The 19,860-nt window shown below is 49.4% G+C and overlaps 1 protein-coding gene across 3 annotated transcripts in view; it reads right to left on the bottom strand.

The window, feature by feature from the left end:
• Positions 1-19,860, bottom strand: part of PRKCE (protein kinase C epsilon) — a 485,512-nt gene that overhangs the window by 166,644 nt on the left and 299,008 nt on the right. For all 3 annotated transcript variants that reach the window (XM_077915271.1, XM_077915273.1, XM_077915272.1), the window contains exons 3-6: positions 14,369-14,528; positions 12,093-12,127; positions 10,688-10,773; positions 6,496-6,625 (exon numbers count right to left, since the gene is read on the bottom strand). In XM_077915271.1, the coding sequence (XP_077771397.1) occupies positions 6,496-6,625; positions 10,688-10,773; positions 12,093-12,127; positions 14,369-14,528 (411 nt within the window). The remainder of the gene's footprint in view (positions 1-6,495; positions 6,626-10,687; positions 10,774-12,092; positions 12,128-14,368; positions 14,529-19,860) is intronic.

Below are 19,860 nucleotides of genomic sequence, written 5' to 3'. Positions count from 1 at the left end.
TATGAGGATATTTGCAGCAGCATGAAATAGTGAGGATGCAGAAACAAGTGTCCATCAAGAGGGCAATGTTGAAATGATGTATAGAATGTTCATAATATGGAATATTGGGCAGCCATTAAAAAGAATAAAGTAGACTTAATATAGTGACTTGGAAATACCCTAAGACATATGGGGGGGAAGCAAATTACATAACGATGCATAGAGGATTTAAATAAAAATATTTATTAAGTGTCAATGTGTCAAGCACTGTTGCAGATGCTGGGGAAACAGCAATATGGATGGAAAAAAAACCCTCATGGATCCTCATGGATCCTTATATTCTGAAGGGTGGAAATATATTACTTATAAATAAGTAATTTACAATATTAGATGATGGTCAGTTTCATAAAGAAAAAGCAAGCAGAGGAAGGTGATGCAAGGTAAGAGGTGAGAGCTTCAGTTTTTAAAAGGGTGATCAGAATAGCCCTCATAGAGAAGGTGATCGAGTGTGTATGTTTGTAGGGGTGCATGAGTGTATGTGAGGGGAGCACAGGTAGCTTCTAAGGTGGCTCCCAATGATCTCCACTTCCTGACATCCATGTCTTCGTGTCATTCCTTCCAATTGTGTGCCAGATGTAGTTATCTGTTCTCATGCGCAGACAATGTCAAAAGTGATAGGATGTCATTTTTGCCATTAGGATACAAAAGACTGTGGCTTCTGTTTCGGGCATCCTCTCTCACTTTCTTGCTTGCTTGTGCTGAAGGAAGCCCGCTGCCATGCTGTGAGCTGCCCTATACAGATGCTCATGTGGCAAACAACTGATGTGTCCAGCCTGGCCAACAGCCAGTCAGGACCTGGGGCTCCAACAGCCTCATGAGCAAGACTGGAAGGAATGCTCTTCCAGTCGGGCCTTCAGATGAGACCAGAGTCCCAGATGTCGGTCTGTCTACAAGCTCTTGAGAGACCCCAAGCAAGAAGCACTCAGCTGAGTTGCATTTAGAGACAGACTCTGAGATATCCCTGGTTGTTTCAAGGCACCAGGTTTTGAGATAATTTGTAATGCAGAAATAGATACCTAATACCGAGTGAGTGAGCAAGCAAGCGAGTTTAGGTATCCATGCAGCAAACATACACACAATTACCATGGAAGGACCCATAGCAGTTAAGTCTAGGCATGGAAGTAGAAAGAAAATATAAAGGATTTTACTATCTTTCATATAGAGATACTTGAGTCTTGCTAGAATCTTTGAGGGTAAGAATTATTTACATATTACTAGTGTTCTTTTTTTCCATTCTAAAAATACAAACAAAACTTGAAGTTACAAGGAATCTAGTTGTTAGAAAAATAATAAAGGACTAACATTTTCAGAAGTGATGAGAATAAAAATCCTTTTCTGCGTGTTTAAAGTGTTTTAAATGTCCAAAACACTTAAAAAGGGGGGGGGGAGGGAGGGAGGGAAAAAGGGAAGGAGGGAGAAGGCAGGAAGAGAGGAGGGAGGGACAATGGACAGAAGAAGGAAGGAAGTAAAGAAAGGGAAGAAAATTCTTCTTTTCTTTTCTGTTCCTGGCTTTCCACAGCCACTGCACATAGTATGCAACTAAGATCACTTAGTTCATTATTTCATTAGAGTCCTCAGAAGACAGAAGGGCAGCTGAGATTAGAAGCAAGCCCAGGTCACCAAGCCAGAGTGACCTCCCTGCAACTGTCCAGCCAGGCAATAATGGAACCAAGACCAGAACAGCTTCCCAGACTCTTAGCCTGTGACCCCGATGGGCCACAGCTCCCTAAGTCGTTGGTCCTCAAACAAAAGGACACATTCCTCATCCCCTTAGACCAGGAAAGCAGCCACAGATCACAGCAGTTATTAAGATGGGATCTCAAAGAAAGGCAGGGGGCCGGGGAGAGGACTCTTTGGGAACCTCTAGGCCAGACCTTTCTCCAGTGTGCCTTCATTCCTGGCTGGGAACAGAGCTGCAATCAGAGCAGAGAGGTAGGCGTAGGCCGCGCCCCCCCCCCCCTTCCCCCACCCCATCACATAGGCATGAGAAAGAAAGCAGGGCTTCCTCAGGTCCCTACAGTTCATGCTGTGAGCTGTGTAGACAGATCTGGCCTTCTGCTAACTTGTCCCTCGGTGCAGATGACTTTAGGGCAGCTGTGCTGGAGATGGGAGTGTAAGATCATGGGTGGAAGAGAAGTAGGGGGTGGGCCAGAAGGTGAGTGAGAACCGCTCACCTTCATTAGAGAAGAAAACAAAAATCCTAAGGCCTTGGGTATCTTTCCCTCCAGGGAGACTGACTCCATGTGTCAAGAGAAAAATAAAACACAGGTACAAAAGGGCCTAGAGGTTCACGGTACAGGTGAGGTCAGGTGAGGAAGTGGTGTGGTTAAAGTGAAGTGAAGAACGGAAATGATTCAAATGCCTCAGGGGCTTGGTGATGGATGCTGGTATCTGGGTGTTTGAAGCCAGTTTCTGGTCTAACAGTGGTTGGGGTGCTCAGGTGGACCCACAAATGAGTCTAGAGAGAGACTCTGACTCTGTGGGCACCTTAATCCTAAGAAAAAAGACAGGAATGAAGTATTTTGTCTGTTCACTTGGCACCAGTGTTTTTCTACCCCTGACTTAGGAGCTGGGTTACCCAACGACTATCTGTGAGCATCCTCCCAGGGTCCGGGGCCTCCAGGCCATGCGCAGGGAGGCGGCAGCCCAGATACATAGGCCGGTCCCCACACATCCCTGGCTGTATCCACCCTTGTGCACATTGTACAGTCTCTCCAGTTCTCCATTCCCTTCCAGTAAAATGGGGTGATGACATACCTTCTCCCTGGCCGACAGAGGGGTACACACACAACCCTTGACCCCCCCCCCCCCCGCCCCCAAGTCTAGGTAGCTAGACTTGCCAAGATAGTCTCATGGATCCTTTCCTGTAGATCCAAGGTCTCAAGAAAACTGTTCCATTGAAAGTATGTGACTTGATTCCCAGGAGTGAGATGGGCAACAAAGCTGAAGCCACGGACAAGGGGACCAGGGCCCCAGCCTTGGGGATCAAGGTGGCATGTTCCAGCAAAGGCAGGAACCTGATAAAGGCCTCTGGAGTTAGGAGAGGGCATGGAGCACAGATCAGAGTCAGGGGGCTTAGTGCCAGCTCCACAGGAACATGCTCCAGGACCCTGGGCAGGTCTCTAATTCTTGGTTTCTTTTTCTTAGTAATCATAGCAGCAGAACTAGACTCAGACCCAGGCAAGCGGGGGCCCCTGTTGGCCTCTTGCGACCATCTCCCTCTCCATAGGGTAAGGGGTCTGCAGGGGCAAACCCCTGAGGTTGAGAACCTCAGGGACGCCTGAGTGTCTCAGCAGTTGGGTAGCTGCCTGCGGTTCAGGTCATGATCCCAGGATCTGGGATCAAGTCTCACATTGGGCTCCCTGCGGAGAGCCTGCTTCTCCCTCTGCCTGTGTTTCTGCCCACCCCCCCCCCCATGAATAAATAAATAAATCTTAAAAAAAAAAAAAACAGAGAGAGAGAAGGAAACACGGCAAACCTGGGGCAGGGAAAGCATTCTGTAGGGTACTAGGAGGGTGGATTCCTGTCATCATACATTTGTCAAAACCCACAGAATGTCCAAAACCAAGAGTGAACCCTAATGTAAACTAAAGACACTGGGTGATGATGTGCCGCTGTAGGTTCAGCAGCTGTAACAATCGTACCACTTGGTGGGGGGCTCACTGACAGTGGGGAGGCTGTGAGCACGTGGGGATGGGGCGGTATATGGAAAATGTCCATACGTTTCTCTCAATTTTGCTATAGATCTTATAGCTGCTCTAAAAAAACAGTCTGCTAATTGAGGGTGGCGGGGGGGGGTAGGTAGCAGGAGTAGGAAAGGAGCAAGGGGAGGTGAGTTCACCATCATATCAGACAAACAGGAGAGAGGAGATCTGTGAGCGTGTGCTGGGACTCTTGGCCTCGCAGCCCGTGGGCCTGCCTCCCTCCCGCTGCCCTGGGCTCCTGGGAACAGGTAGCCTCATTCTCCCCCCCTCTTGCTTGAGCAGCCGTGAGAGTGCTGCCTGCCAAAACAGCTGAGTACACACCCCTGGACCCTGCCTTCTTCCAGGGTCATCCAAGGCCCCCATAGTCCTGGCAGCAACATCTGGGCGTCTGGGCTGCTTTCTTAAGATGTCAATATTTATGAGATGACACTATCTGCATTTAGACTCCCTAGATAGATCAATCATTAATATATTTACTGAACACCAGACATTGGAGTCCCATCCAAAGCAGGCTCTGTGCTTCCCGGCAGCCCCACTCAACCCTTCCCAAATGCATCAACATTTGCTAACAACACTCATTGGGCCCTGATCCATTTATTTCCTCCTCTTCCATTGTTTTAATGTCACTTAGTGTCAAAAAGGATTTCGGGCAGGCCCTGCTTTTTTTGTGTCAGGGGTGTGCACCAGAATACTGGACGGGGAGGACTGAAAGTCTGGGCAGCTCACCTGGGACAGCAGATGTGTCCACAGCCAGCACTTCCTTCTGTCCCAAGTCAGGACACCCTCAGTTGCCTGCACAGCTGTTTCCAACCTCCACCCCGTCATGGCTTCCACACCCTCTTCTTACTTCGACTTCAAAAGGGATGTCCAGGTTCAGAAGACAAGGGAATTCCTTGCAATGCCCTCAACAGACTCAGAACTTAAGGGATCATCTAGTCCCCTCACCTCCCATCCCTAACATAGGAAATGTATCCGTGTCCAGGCCTGGTCTCCAGGCTTTCCTTCCAGCCGGGAGGAGGGGTATCCATCTTTCTCCCCAAGGCCCACTCTGCTCCCCCTTGGCTCACTAATTTCTCCTTTTTCATAGTATTTTCCCTCATTACAGAAAACATTCTGAGAGGATACTTCATCTTCCATTCTGGCTTCAGCCTCCACACCTAGGCTTCCATCCCACCTAGATGACTCCTACCGAGGTCGCTAGTGACCTCCTACTAGTTAAATCCAACCCCATGTTCCACTTCTTACCTTGAGTGGCCTCTTGGAAGCATCTGGCACCACTTATCACTTCCTTTAAACGTTTTTTTAATACTCTTTACTCTTGACTTCTACACTGCCATTCCTCAAGACTTCTCCTCCCACCTCTGAGGTTCTTCAACTGCCTCTGCAGGCTTGTCGTTGAATGCCAGTCACCTTCCTCCCCCAAATCTCAGGGTGTTACCTCCTCTCTTCACACACAAGGCACTTCTGGGGATGACACTGACTTTCCAGCTTCAATTACTACCTTCTATACCTTTAACCACTACACTGACAAATCCCAAGTCTGAACACTCAATGTAGACTTCCCTCAGAATTTCAGTGAGAATTCCCAACAGTTGGACAGCTCCCTGTAGATTTCCCACAGGCACCTGGGGGTTAGCATGGCCCTTAATCAGCTCCACCATCTTTGCCTCTGACCTGCATTCCCTCTTGAATTTGCTCTCTCAGCGAATGGTGTCACCATCCTCCCAGGTGGATGCGGTCACACATCCAATAGATTACTCTTCAATTTAGTTATTCTTCCTCTCTGTATTCCCTCTACAGCTGCAAACATTATTTCTAATCGTCATAATTTCTCATTGGGATCCCTTCAATGACCAATCTGTTCTCGGTCTCAGTATTCCTTTTTTATACTTCATCTCTCTTTCTAATTTTTCCACAATGGGAATTTATTGATAATACATTCGGTACAAAGCCATGCAATATTCCGGCCCAACAGTTTGTGGACGTCCAACTCTGTATGCCAGCTGGACCAGCTCATGGAACTAAGCACTCCAGTCAGGCCCCCACAGCATGTTTCTGCCTTCCCATATTACCATGTGCTGTTACCTATCTCATCTGAGCAGAAGGCAATTCATGGGCAGGAAAGAGAAGAAGGAACTTGAGAACTCAAGGGTCAAGGTTCAAACCTTATTCCTACTAATAAGCGGCGTGACATGAACAAGTCACTTGGTCTTTGAGCCTCGGGGTCATGGGAATAATACTACCTATGTAACGGGCCTGTGAGGGATCAATAAGATATAAGAGCATCCTAGCATTTAGGAAAGCACCTTACTCCTTTCCAGAATAAGCTCAGAACCACAGATCGTCACAGAAAGATAGCCATTACTCATTTCAGGTCCTAACTCCAGAAATATGTCTTCCCTTCTGATCCAATGTATTTTTCCTTAAAATATTTCTACATTTTTATAGACTCCTCTCATGCCTCCCAGCATCCTCATGGTCTTAGAGATGGGAGAAGCACACATTCCTCAGCATTCCCTCTATGGAGTTTCCTTGGTCGCTCTGCACGGAGACTGCTTAACAAATCCATGGAGTAACTAAGCAGCATGTAACAAGGGCTTGTGCTCAGTGCCCTGGCCAAACCTGGAATTTACTTGGGAGGCTCTGAGAACAAAAAAATTTTTTTAAAAAGGCTACAGGGAGACCAAAAGGATGTGAGAGTATGGGGCGGGGGGGGGGGGGGGGGTCTAGGGCAGGGCACAGAGCACCTTACCTTTGCACTGCAAACCCTGCCGTAGGAGGCCCCAGAGCAAGGACCCACAGTGGTCGCAGAAGGTGGGGACCTTGTAGTTGTGAATACCAAACTTGTGAGGCATGTTGACGCTGAACCGCTGGGAGCCCACCTGCAGGGATGGCAAAACACAGGGTCACTGGCAAGCTCGTTCACACCCAGAAGACATGGCCACTGAAGGTGGCAGGTCAGAGCCTGGCTCTGAAAGCTGCCCTGAGAAGCAAGGTGCAGAGACCCTCCCAGGGCCTTGGGGCCTGATGCCCTTATAACTCATTCTCTGCCTCGCTATTGGACCTTGAGAGGCCAGGCCTCGCTCCCCTGGGCAGCATCACTCCAGGGCTGTGGGCTTCATTCACACTCTCATGGCACACGGCGCCCAATCTGCACCTCACATTCTGGCTGTTAGTGAGGTATCACTGTGGGTTTTTCAATGCTGCTTTGTGCATGGAGGCCGCACCTAGGCTGTTTTCCAGCAGCTTGATGGTGGACAGATTCTATAAATGCCCTGAAAACGCAGCACAGCTGTGGAAACTGTAGCCTGTCAGTTGGGACAAGCAATAATTGTGGTGAAGACTGCTAATACAGAGCAGTGACCACTAAGGACATGAAGGTATAGGTACTGCCCACAAGCCAGGTGTCATCATCATCAGCACAGTTCAACCTTACCAGCACCCCGTGTGGTAGGTGCCATCGTTAGCCTGAGTTTACAGATGGGGACATTAAAGCACAGTGAGAGAAAGAAGCTTGCCTATAAGCTGATAAGTAACAGAGGCAGGATTCGATGCCCACGAGTGTGAATTCAGAGCCCAGGGCTTCTACCAGCAGTGCTGCCATTTATGGATTATTTAAAAAGAGTAAAGAGAAGGTGTAAGAAGGATGGGGAAGGATGGGGAAAAGGAGTCCGGGCAGTTTGATCTGCAGGCCTGGGTCTGCTACCAAACACCTGTGAGGTCTTGGAAGTTTCCTGACTTCTTGGGGTTTCAGATTCCTTATCTGGCAAACAAAGATGGCATGCCCATCCCACCTCATGTCACAGAGCCGTGGGGTGGACGAGACACTGAAGCGAGGGGTGGTCAGCATTGGCCCACCTTTCTGGGTCTCTTGTGGCCCTCCACAGAGCCACTCACTCTCCATCTACATCTCTAGTGGAGCAGACACATGAACCAGGTCCCTCTCAAAATGGGCGAGACCATCACCAGAGACCCCGTGGGCTGGGGAGAAAGTACTCTTGCATTTGAATGTGGGAATCAGGGAGTGCAGAGCATGCAGCAAAGAATCTATCCTTGGCTCACCGGGGACTGGCTAATGAAGGCCCCTGTGGGGGGGCAAGGTGGAGGGGATAAAGCTAGACATGGACATAGATGTAGACATGGACTTGATCCCAAATGTAGAGGCATGAGGCATGCCTGTGCACAGGCACACGCACTCAGGGTCACTTGCCTTCACAGTGAGGCAGAGAGAGGCTGACCCTTCCATTGGGCCAGAACCTCACTGACCCTGCTTGAGAGCCATGGGCGATCACTCAGGGTCTTGCCCCAGTACAAGATCTCCAGGTTTACTGACAACAACTGTGCCCACGCCTCCCCAGATTTATAGTAGAGGCAGATGTATTCGTGAATGTGGTCACATCACGTCTACCTCTGCCGGCTCCTCCTGAAGGGTGCAGATCACTGCACCCACTTTTCTCCTGCAAATGCTGAAGATATGGTTGGCCTACACTGAGAGCAGACTCGTGGGTTCCAGGAAGAGCCTCAGAGGCACACAGGCGACAGACAAAGGTGAAGAGGTGGGGAAGTGTCCAGGAACTAGGAGGTTCAGTGAGGGGCGGGGACAGCTGAGGGGCCACCAAGGACTCGAAGGTATCAGAGAATGGTGGGAGGAGGACGGGTCACATGCAAGAGCCACAATCAGAGAAAGGGCGGCAGGCACGCCGGTATATATGTGCACACGCCACCTTGCTGGGAAGACCTGGAAACTGGGGTGCGACCAGCGCAGAAGTATGGGAAGGAAGAAAAGAGCAGCAAGACAGAACAGGAAGGAAGGAAGGAAGGAAGGAAGGAAGGAAGGAAGGAAGGAAGGAAGGAAGGAAGGAAGGAAGGAGATGCAGAGGAGAGCCTCCTGCGGTCAGCACACTTGGAAGTGCAGGGACTGGTGTGTCCTCAGGGCCAACGTGCAGGCAGGAAACAGGGAGAGAAGAGCAGCTGGGAGCTCTTGCTGCAAAAGTTCCAAAGCACCTCACCGTAGGAAGACATCAGATACCTGGGGCTTAGGGCCCCGTGTATTCAGGGTGTGCAGGTGTGTGCACACATGCAGGCAGTGACAGGAAGAAATGAGCTCGGGGGGCGCTCCCCAGCAGTGCTGGACTCGCAGAGGGCACATCCGTCACCCGGGGGTGGGGTGAGGGCGCACCGATGCTCCAGGAGATGGGCCCAAGGGGCCCCGGGCCAGGCAGGAGCTCCACAGGGCTGAGAAACCCACGGCCCCGTTCTTGATCCTTGACAATCTATCTCCCTTGGGACACATGCCAAGTTTGCGAACACACCTCGCTGGTGACTTATGTTCGTTGCCAACAGGCCAGGAAAGACAGAAAGAGCTGGTCACAGACTCAGCTGTCACAGGTATTTCACACCCCAAGCCTCTAACCTGCACAGCACAAACCCGTTGGGGACTTCTCCCTCCAAGGAGATATGGAGAGCTCTAGAAGCCTGGAAGGGCTCCCAGTAGAAGAATCCCGTGAGATCCTGAAGGGAAGGAATCGTGTGTTCCTGTTTCTCCGGGACGTGGCACAAGACCCAGCACACAGGAAGTGCTCAGCGGACTGCGCACAGGAAGGAATGGACGGACAGCAAGCCAGCCACCTGCCTCTCGTTTACTCATCAGAGTAACAAGCTTGACAGTGTGCTTGGGTCCTGATCCTGGCACTGGAGCCAGGAGGCCCGGGTGGTGACCACCTGCAGCGTCCACCGTGTCAACAGAGCCCCTGCAAACAACCCTGGTGCCCTGGGCCGCCTGCCCCTCAGGGACGTAGAAGGTTCCATCCAAGCCGTGTCCCTCGCTGCTTTCCAGAGACTGTGTGAAAGCGAAACGAGATAAAGGATAGGAAATACTTCAGATGCCAAGATGCCACTTGGGTGAATTATTTTTAAGTCAAAGAAGTCCTGTAAGTCAATCCTTTTGGAAGCCAAATTATAAATCCACCTGATTATCAACCCACCTGGCGTCTCTCTGACCCCCAATTCTAATGCCCTATGATCACGCAGTACTTATTTATTTCACCGAGAATTAAAAGCAGGCCTCGGAAACCCACTGCTGTGAACACAGATAACGCCCACACTCACACTCTCCTCCCCATCGCTCAGTCAGGAGAAACCCACCTTCGCTGTTGAACTGTCTCCCTTCCTGACCCCTAACGACTTCCCTAACAGCCAATCTGATACTAGGTTGTAAGAATACGAGACGATGAGTCCAGTGGTCAAGGGCTCAGACGCTGTGGAACAGACTACCTAGGTTTGAGCGTGGCTCTTCCCCATACTAGCTGTGTGACCTGGGGCAAGCTAACGCGACCTCTCTGTGCTTCCGCTCTCTGTGTTGCGAAGTGAAGATGATAACTACACATCATCTCGTTCGGGCTGCTATGAGGTTAAATACTATGTGTTGAAGAACTTACATGGGCACACGGTACGTACCCCATGAACGCCGGCTGGTATTATTACCCTAGTTATTCCCGTCTCCTAAGTGTTTCTGGGGTTTGCTAATTCCTCTCCGTTCCCCCCTCACCTCATAAAGATAAGGCTCCCGCTTGTGTGTTGTGTCTCTCTCGATGTTTATGAGCGGCGGGGAGCCACTTACATGTCAGTTGCCACTTCACTGTTCCAATGAGATAATGAATGACATAAGACAATTCACATTTTCCTCGCAGGCTTTGGGGATCTGGGATTGCACCGCACTTGGCATAATATCCACAGACACGAAACGGACTCCGAGCCCCACTGTTTCTGTCGACTGAGCCTCTCGCTGGAAGGCTGCGGACAACTCCCTTAACCCTGATCAACTCAAGGAAGAAAGCGAGGGGATCCCAGAGCGATAAGGAGCTGCTTCGGAACCCCGGAGGAGGCAGGGGAGGGTGGGAGTGGTGGTGAAGAAAGCCCAGAAGTCCAATGTTATAAATATTTACCTCATCGGGAGTTTCCTGTTTCTTTAATCCAGCACACTTCGTAATTATGAGCTCATGGCATCGCTTGTGAACCACACAAGTGCAAACTGCAGATGGAAAAAAAAAAAAAAAAGGAAGGCTGAGCGACAAGTGGGGGTAAAAGGATTGCACCCCAAGGTTCAGGTCTCAGTAGAGGGACGAGCGGAGCCACGCCCCTTCCGTCCCCAATCTTAAAGAAGCCCTTCCTGCAGTCGCTGTGCCATCAGAGCCAGCAGGGTTCCCTAAATGCTCTGGAGAAGAGCGCACCGCTTCCACCCAGAGGGCATCAGCAGTTTTCTCTAGTTCCAGACGTACCGATCAATTTCCCAGCTTCTATGTGCCAAGGTCAGGGCACGGTTTCCCTTCGGTGAAGCAGGTCTATTAAAGGCACTGCAGCAGTCCTGTGCTCCACCCCAGATCACGTCAGGGTTGGCGCGTGTGACAGGGAGCACTGCAGCGGGAGAATGGGTGTTCTGTGGCCCAGACCGTCTTAAACGCTTTTGCTTCATTTCACCAGGGCCTGGAGCTCTGTCTTCAGTGTCATGAGGCAGCGTGGGCAGTGGTGGCTCAAAGGGTAAGGAGCCATCTGCATACGTGCTACCCTGAGGACATGGCAATGTCCAACAGAACCCACTCAGGGTCCCCCCCCGGGGTGATACCCAACTTAACCAGAGCCTGAGTGAGGAGATGGAATGGTCTCCCAGTTCTAACCGCGGAGAAACCTTGACGTGAGCACAGCACGTATCCACCCTCCAATCCTAGCCAACCTGACCTTGCATTTTATAGTCAAAGAACTGAAAACTGACAAGCTGCAATAATGTCAAGTGCGTTTTAAATGTTGAAGAGTTAATAAGTCCACAGTAGAGACACACACACAAAAAAAAAAGAAAAAAGAAAAGAAAGAAAAGAAAAGAAAAGAAAAGAAAAGAAAAGAAAAGAAAAGAAAAGAAAAGAAAAGAAAAGGAGAGAATCAGCAAGGACCACTGAGTGAAAAGAGTGAAGTGGGCAGGTGAGGGAGTTCTTCAGGGAGCGAGAGAGGGACGGGACTGAGAGAACACACGGAGCCCAGCTCAGTGCAGAGTGGGGCCTTCCGAGGGCCTCCAATTGTTGCGTCTCACTAGGAGGGGTGCTGAGACCCCTGGGACAGCGGAGACAGGTGGCACCCACAAAGTACTCCCCTATCCCTGCTCCCACAGAGGAATACGGGAGCCATGGCCAGGCAGGGACACAGAAAAGCAGGGTCTTGCTTCTCGGAGAGGGATCAGAAGCATGCAAACTGTTGAGAGCCTCTAAATGTCATCAAACCCAGCACACGCTTCCTAGGAGTGTCACTGATCTGGACAGACCTGTGGGCCCCCAAGGATTAGGTTCATACAATGCCTCTTACCTTGACATTGGTATCCCTGCTTTCCTATGACACCCCTGCAAAGAAGAATACAACCTTTTAATAAGTTTTAGTAGGTCAAAAACCACACAGTCACCCCATTCTGGCCACCACCCACAATGCACCAAGCATTGTGGAATCCAGCATCCTTCAGGGCACCCGGGTAGCTCAGTCAGTTGAGCGTCTGCCTTTGGCTCAGGTCATGATCCCAGGGTCCTGGCATGGAGCCCTGCGGCAGGCTTCCTGCTCAGCGGGGAGTCTGCTTCTGCCTCTGCCCCTCCCCTCCACTTGTGTTCTCTCTCTCACTCCAAGCAAATAAATAAAATCATGGAAAAAAATGACTCCTTCAGAGGCAACAGAAAGTAGACCCAGTGCTTAGAATGGGTACAAGTTTTGGTCAGTGTCAGGGCTTGGTTTCCTAGACAAACAGCCATTCCAGTGGGGCCATTATAGTGTTCTAGAAAACCACGAAGACTCTGCTTGCTCAAGGCAGGTCCTGGTTAGTCGAATGTATCCTTCCCTTGTGGGTAATCATGTCGGAGGACTACGGCTTATAGGCACATTCCCTGGGCGTTTCAGGAGCAGTCAAGGGTCCTCGGTCAGTCTGTGGCCAGGATTAGGGGTTCAATGTACTGTTTGATCAAGGCCAATGCTCAAGGTTCCCTCCAGGGCAGGCGTAGCCTCCCCTGGGGCAGGGTTAGGGTCAGTATAGACACAGAACAACCCAACCAGCCTGGCCTGGGCCCTGTCCTCAGCACCACGACCAACTGGCCAGGGGACAATCTGCAATTTCCAGCCCAGCAGCAGCAGCCAGATGTCATCAGGGGCTACGCCTCAGGAAACCTAGAATCCAGTGGGGTTCACCATGGGCTTAGAGGAGACCTGAATCCATAAATCTCAGCTTTCACCACCTACTCCCTCCAAACACACAACTCATGACCAAACTACCAAATATGTAGGCCAGAGGGTAAAGCGGCCCCGGGGGGTGGGGGGGTGGGGGCAGGGGGTGAAATGTATCTGTGGTGGGAGTGGGGCATTATTTCTGCTTCAGTCAGGTTGAGTGTATTCTGAGCCACATCGCCTCCAATGTCCATGCCAACCTCGGTGACTAGTTCTGGAAAAGCACGAGGACAAGACAAGCCACTCCTGGACACCTTGGGAATTCAAAGACCGATTCGAATGTTCCCTGGTTTGGTTTGTTTGTGCTGCAGGTTGGCCTCACTCATTCTCCCCCACGGGATCCAAGTGCCAACTTCAAGAGCTCAGAGAGGTTGCCAGAAAGGCTGGTGGGAGGTCAGGAAAAGCTTTCAGTTGGGCTCACCAGGGGTGGAACTGGGTCTCTGATCACTTTCTAGCTGGAGGACAACATACTTGTCTTGTTTTCTGAGTCTCAGTATTGTCAGCAGGATGGCTTTAATAATGCACAGTTTGTAGGATATTGGAAAGCTTTAATTAGATATCTTCAGTGCATAAGAACGAAACTGGCACATGGTAGGCATTCATTAAAATTCCCCCTCCAATACCCAAAGCCAGTGCTTCTTCTCCACCTCCCAAAAAGGCCTACAACCTACCTGTCTTTGCCTATCAAAATCCTAGTCATCATGAAAGGAGAAATGCCACCTCCTCCGGGGAGCCTTCCCTGAGCACTCCAGCCAATGCTGCTCTCTCACTCCTCTGAAATCTGGGCAGCCTAGTAGCACCACTGTTATAACAGTTATTAAGAACTGCTTTGAATTACAGATACTGGCAAGTCAAGTATTTTTTTTAAGCTTCATAATGGAAAAATTCAGAGCATACAACAATAAAGAGATAAATGTAGCAGATCCATCACCCAGCTCTAAGAGTGATTAATATATGATTGGTTATTATTATTTCATCTCTACTGCTAGCCCCTCTCCCCGTATTAAAAAAAAAATCTCAAACTTCACACCATTTCTTTTCTAAATGATTAAGCTTGTGTCTCTAAAATATAAAGATTCTTTTTAAAAAAAAATATACATCACAACATACCGCTATTGGTTAAAAGATCGTAACCCCTTAAACAATGATATATGACATGATCCTAGGTATAAAGTCACCATTCCTCCCACTTATCCCCACTCCCCAACCCTGGGACAAAACACTCCCTTAGCCTCCAGAAAAGTCTTCTGCAATCAAATAGAGAAGAAATAAAGCACATCAGCACTTTAAAAACGAAGTTTCTATTCTCCTCCAACTCTTCCCCAACTTCTCACCTCAGAGAAGGCGTAACCAGAGGTTCCGGGGAGACAGGGCCTTACCAGATAAAGTCTCTGCAGTGGGAGCAGTAGGTGGGCTGCCGAAGGTAGGTGGCCATGAACTTGTGGCCGTTGACCTGGTGGACCCTCCGCCTGACGGCCCCCTGCCGCTTCCTGGGCCGCATGCGCTCCCTGAACACGCGCTCTTCATTGTCTTTAGGGGCTGGAAGGGGACAAGGGCAGGGAAGACGACAGGTCAGTGAGCACACCTTGAAAGAGGCCTCCCCCCACCGCAGGCGCCCGGAGCGGGAGGCACAGGGGCAGCGCTCCCTGGCTCAGGGGCTCTGGGGTCTGAGCCTCGGACCCAGCAGGCCGCACCCTGCGAGGCAGGAAGGCTCTGATCGTGCCTCTGTTTCCCGCACCGGCAGCACCCGCCAAAGTCATCGCAGTCCCAGTCCTGCTCCAGCTGTGGCTGCTCCATTGCCCTGAGGACCGGCTGCACATCGCAAGGGTGTGGGATCAGAAGGCTCAAGGTTCACATTTTATCGCAGCTTCTGAGCAGCGTGGCCTTAGACAGCCGGGGTGGCCTTGCCCGGAGCCTCCGAGGGCCTGGCCCTCTGTAAATGGGGATGGCAGTGCTGACATCACAGGGTGCCGAGGAGTCTGCACCCAGCTGCCTGGCTCAGAGAAGCAGCTGCCTAATAAACCCGGCTGTCCGTCCTTCCCCCCTTCCTGAGTAGGACAACCAGGAACCTTTCCCTGGAGGCCAAAAGGAGAGGGAGACACAACACGGAGAAAGTAGTTTTCCAGAAGGTTCAAGAGCCACCACTGTGGACTTTAAGACCTCACTGAAGACGGAAGGACTGTCCCCACTGCTTCCTTCCCTCCACATCAGGGGTTGTCCCAGGCCTAAAAAAGCCCTGCAAGGGGGCTAATAAACGACAACAGAACTAATAATAATGATTGCTATGGAATGAACGTATGTGCCCCCCCCACACACACACCACCCGGTCCCATTCACATACTGATGTGACAGTGCTCATGACAGTGGGGTTCCCAGGATGGGGTTAGTGCTCTTATAGGAAGAAGTAGTGCTCTGAGCTCGCTCACTAACTTATGAGCACCCAGCGAGAAGGCTGGTGTCTACAAGGCAGGAAGAGGGCCCTCATCTAATGGTTGGCATCTTGATCTCAGACTTTCAGCCTCCAGAACTATGAGAAAGAAATTTCCGCTGTTGAAACCAGTTATTTTGTTATGGCAGCCCATGCGGACTAACACAATGAGAATGATGGCTAATGCTTCCCAAGGGCTTACTCTGTGCCAGGTGCCCACTGAATCCTTACAACCTTCATGCAGGGTACTGATGTATCCCCACTTCACAGATGTGCAAACTGAGGCATAGAGAGCTTATGTAACCTGTCTCTGGTAACACAGCTACTAAGTGGTGGAGCCCAGATTCTAAGCCAGAGGGCGGAGGGAGAAGCCAACATTACACTGTCCACATGCTTTGGGGGACAGCTCACTCTCCCGACAGCAAGGCCCCAAAGCACTCATCTGAGGGGCTCTCATAATGTAAGAGCTGAGCTGCCTCTGGCTTCCTGGAGGGCAGGGGAGGCAGGCCCTGGCTCTCCTGCCTGGTTCCCAGAGCTACTGCAGGCCCAGGAAGGTGGCCTGCATGGCACTGCTTAAAGTGCACTGGGAAGGCTCGACCCACACCCGGTGCACCCCCCAAGAACCTCCGCCACCCGACATGCCACCATGACAGTGTCAGTCTTGGGGGGGGAAGGAACATGGTTCCTCCTAGACCTTTTTGGAAATATGGTTCCCTGCCCTTGGGCACCTGGGTGAGCCAAAATAGCTGTAGAATCCGAGAGCAGTCTGTCAGTATGGACAAGGCAGGTAGGGGTGGAGGGTCAAGGAGAGGCAAGAATGGGGAGCACATGCCCAGTGTTGGCTTTAAGGGGGGGAAGCAGCCTCCAAGCAAAAAGGCTGAGCTGCTGATCCTCAGGACAGATGACGCAGATGGGGGTGTGCCCGCAGCCCCTCAGCTTCCCCTCCTTGAGCTTGCCTGAGTCCCCTTTTTAACTGGAGCTTATTTTTTCGAAATGTCTCTGACATGGAGAGAGATGGAGTATGGAAAGCCTACCTCCTACCCTGATGCAACCAACGACCACAACCCAGCTGACCAGGTCCTCACGGAGGTGTCCTTGCTCTGTTTTAACACAGAGACATGTGCACACACAGAGAAATCTGGCCATGGCCATCCAATTGTGCAATTACAGGTGACTTTCATTTCTGCTCCCTCCTTTCACTATATTCAGAATATTTTACCATTTTTAGATGCAGGAAAAAAAATGGTAATTAAAAAAATAAATCTCTCCAGTATCCCTTACTTGCTACAAAGCTGATCTACAAAACCCCAGGCCCAGGCTGCCGAGGCCAGAGGATGCACATTCAACTGCTTTCACCAGATTACCATGGATCACATTTAAACAGTAAGCCAGCCCCCTCATGCATTTCAGGTGCAATCTGGTTTGCAAATCCTTCAAATTGACTAGTCATTTTGATCCTGGAAAGTTGTATTTTCAGATAAACTGCTGAAGAGTCCAATCTAGTTTTCTCAAAGGAGCCCTGCTAGAACCAGGGTTACAGGTGTCCCCGAGGGTCTCTTTCTCAATTTTTTACAGAAATGACCAGAAATCAAATCAAAGGTCTAAACTCCATTTATTTTAATATGTTAAATATAGCAACCCAATAATTAACTTGCTGACTTTTAAAGACCTCTCAGGGGGCACCTGGGTAGCTCAGTGGTTGAGCGTCTGCCTTTGGCTCAGGTCATGATCCCAGGATCTGGGATTGAGTCCCATATCAGGTCCCTGCAGGGAGCCTGCTTCTCCGTCTGCCTATGTCTCTCGTGAATAAATAAATGTTAAAAAGGGAGGAAGGGAGGGAGGAAGGGAGGAAGGAAGGGAGGAAGGAAGGAAGGAAGCAAGGAAGGAAGCAAGCAAGCTTGCTTTCGGTAGTGTGTTCTCAACACCTGGAGAGAAGCTGCTTACCACCTGTGAGCAGTGAGGGGTGGGTCCTGGGAGCAGGTTAGACAGAGAGCCAAGAATAATTTCCCATAAGTCAGGTCTGATTATCTGACTGAACTTCCCCAACCTTTCTGTGTCTCCTGCCCTGGAGCACACACACACTGCCTTTTGAGATTCTATATCAAAGATATAGGAAAACAGAAGGCTACAGGAGAAGGAAACACATGTAATCCTCATGTTGCCCATGGGGACCTCCCTGCCCTCCATGTGCCAAGCGGCAGGACAGGTGAGAGGAGAAAGGGGATGGGGCCCCCAGTTGGTGAAAATACTCCCATCCCCCATTCCTCTCATGGGAGCCAAGGGTCCCTCAGGCCCACAGAACCTCCCTGCTGGGAGGTTGCTGCTGCTGTCAAGGGTCTCCATTAAAATCCAATTCCTGTAGGGTAATGTATCATGTGTGCGTATGTATGTGTGAGTGTATGGTGTGAATATGACATATTTATAAATGTATACAGGTGTGGATATAAAAATCAACACAGTATATATTAAATATATTAAGAAAAATTTCTGTAATTTTTATACTTACATAATATGGGCTAATGTATCATTACATTTATATCATAAATATAACAGTATAATTATAATATAATTAATATTATAGCATGATCATGTTATAATATTATTTATAATGTACGATAGGATACAAACATATGTAGCTTGACTAAACCATTTGAGGGCTGCACACACAGGGACACCTTAACCTGAAGTATATCAGCCTTCATCTCCTAAGAACAAAGCTATCCTCCTACATAATAACCACAATTATCAGAGTTAAGAAATGTAACATTGATATAATATTATCTAATATAAAGTTCATATTCAAATTACTCCAACTGTCCCCAAAATGCCCTTTACAGTTGTGGTAGCTTTAAGTTTTTTCAGAAGCTACTTAGAGCTCCTGCTTTGCATTTAGTTGCCATATCTCTTTAGCCTTCTCAGTGGAGAACAGCTTTGTTGTTTCCTTTTTATGATACATTTATGAAGAGCCTAGGATGTTGTCTTATGGAATGTTCCACAATCTGGATTTGTCTCGTTCCCCCTGATTAGTTTCAAGTTAAATACCAAGAATACCACAGAGGTCTGTGTATCAACAAATCCAAATATATCCATTAAGATCCCTTGAGATAACTGTGTAAATGACATGAACGTAAAATTTATAGGAGAATTATAAAATATTCACTCTTATTAGGAATTTTTAAAATGCAAAGAACAGCTGGTTTTTACCATCGACTTACCGTTTCTTACCCAATAAAGAAACAAGTTTGTTTTAAAATGGTACTATCCATATTATACATATTGCAATGGGAGGTAAGATTTCCAGAAGCAGTATTATAGGAGCAAACATCACAAAAAAGAGTCAGATCCTTTAATTTGGGATTCTAAATCAATAAACAGAAACTAAAAACTATATAATTATAACTGATATATGTTCCCCCGTTGCATACCTGTTTTAGCAAAGTAACTGGACTAACATAAAAAGAAGGGTCTAACCAATTATATTACATTTCTAGCAAGTTAAAAATGGTGAGCTAAGACCACATAGGAACATGGGGAAATGATAGGAGATGGTAAAAACAGAATGCACAAGAACACAAAACTGTGTAAAACACACTTGCAGATTGAAGGTAACATAAAAGAATTACGCGATGCTCTTGTTGGATGATGGGTTTATGGATTGTCCGTACATGGAAAACAATGTTCTCTGATGCTCTTTAGTGACTTTTAAAAGCGGTTCTCTATGCTGGGGAAGTGGAGGGCTAACTTGGCATGAGCGAGGAGAGGGTACTGGACGTTGCAGTGGAGAGGGGGACAGGCCTAATGTCATCAGCTTCACAGCTGCCAGTGCTTCTGAACTGACGGAAGAGCTACCCCGACCTGCCCTCTACGCCCACACCGAAGGATGCTCACTGCTGTCACTGGTGTGACCCTTCATTTGCAGCAGCCCTCAGAGGCGAAACTCAGGCTGGCTTTCCTCTCAGAGGGTCCATCTGGCCCGTTCCAGATCCTTTGTTTTATGGGTACACCTGCCACGCAGCAGAAGGGAGAGACCAACTAAAAGCTGGGTAACTTTAGTGAAACTCTCTGTGGAAATGAAGATCTGTCAGATATAATGACAAGAGTTCACGAGGGCATAAAATGAAGCAGGGATGTCCTCTGGAGCAACTGTGAGATCCTCTGTTACCGCAGCCCCCAGCAACATTCCAGGCATGTTTCCTGCTTGGTTCGATTAGTCTGTCAACTTCAAGCTCCTGGGACCTTTCACACAAGGAGTATCTAGTAGCCCTGATGCTCAGAACAATCTACGGCAGGTTGCAGACAGGTGGCGGAAGCAGCAGAAAGAGCCCACACCTTGGAGTCATGACTCTGGTGAAGCAGCCTCATCTGGCTCCTCTCCCCTGGGCTCCGACCTCCCCATGTAGCTCCTGGCACCACACCGTATGCCAACCTTCCCTGGCCAGTCTG

The sequence above is a fragment of the Canis aureus genome, chromosome 11, assembly GCF_053574225.1.
Source record: "Canis aureus isolate CA01 chromosome 11, VMU_Caureus_v.1.0, whole genome shotgun sequence".
In the NCBI taxonomy this organism is placed as follows: domain Eukaryota; kingdom Metazoa; phylum Chordata; class Mammalia; order Carnivora; family Canidae; genus Canis; species Canis aureus.
The sequence above is the reverse complement of the archived record's forward strand: the minus strand, read 5'-3'. Positions and strand labels throughout refer to the sequence as shown.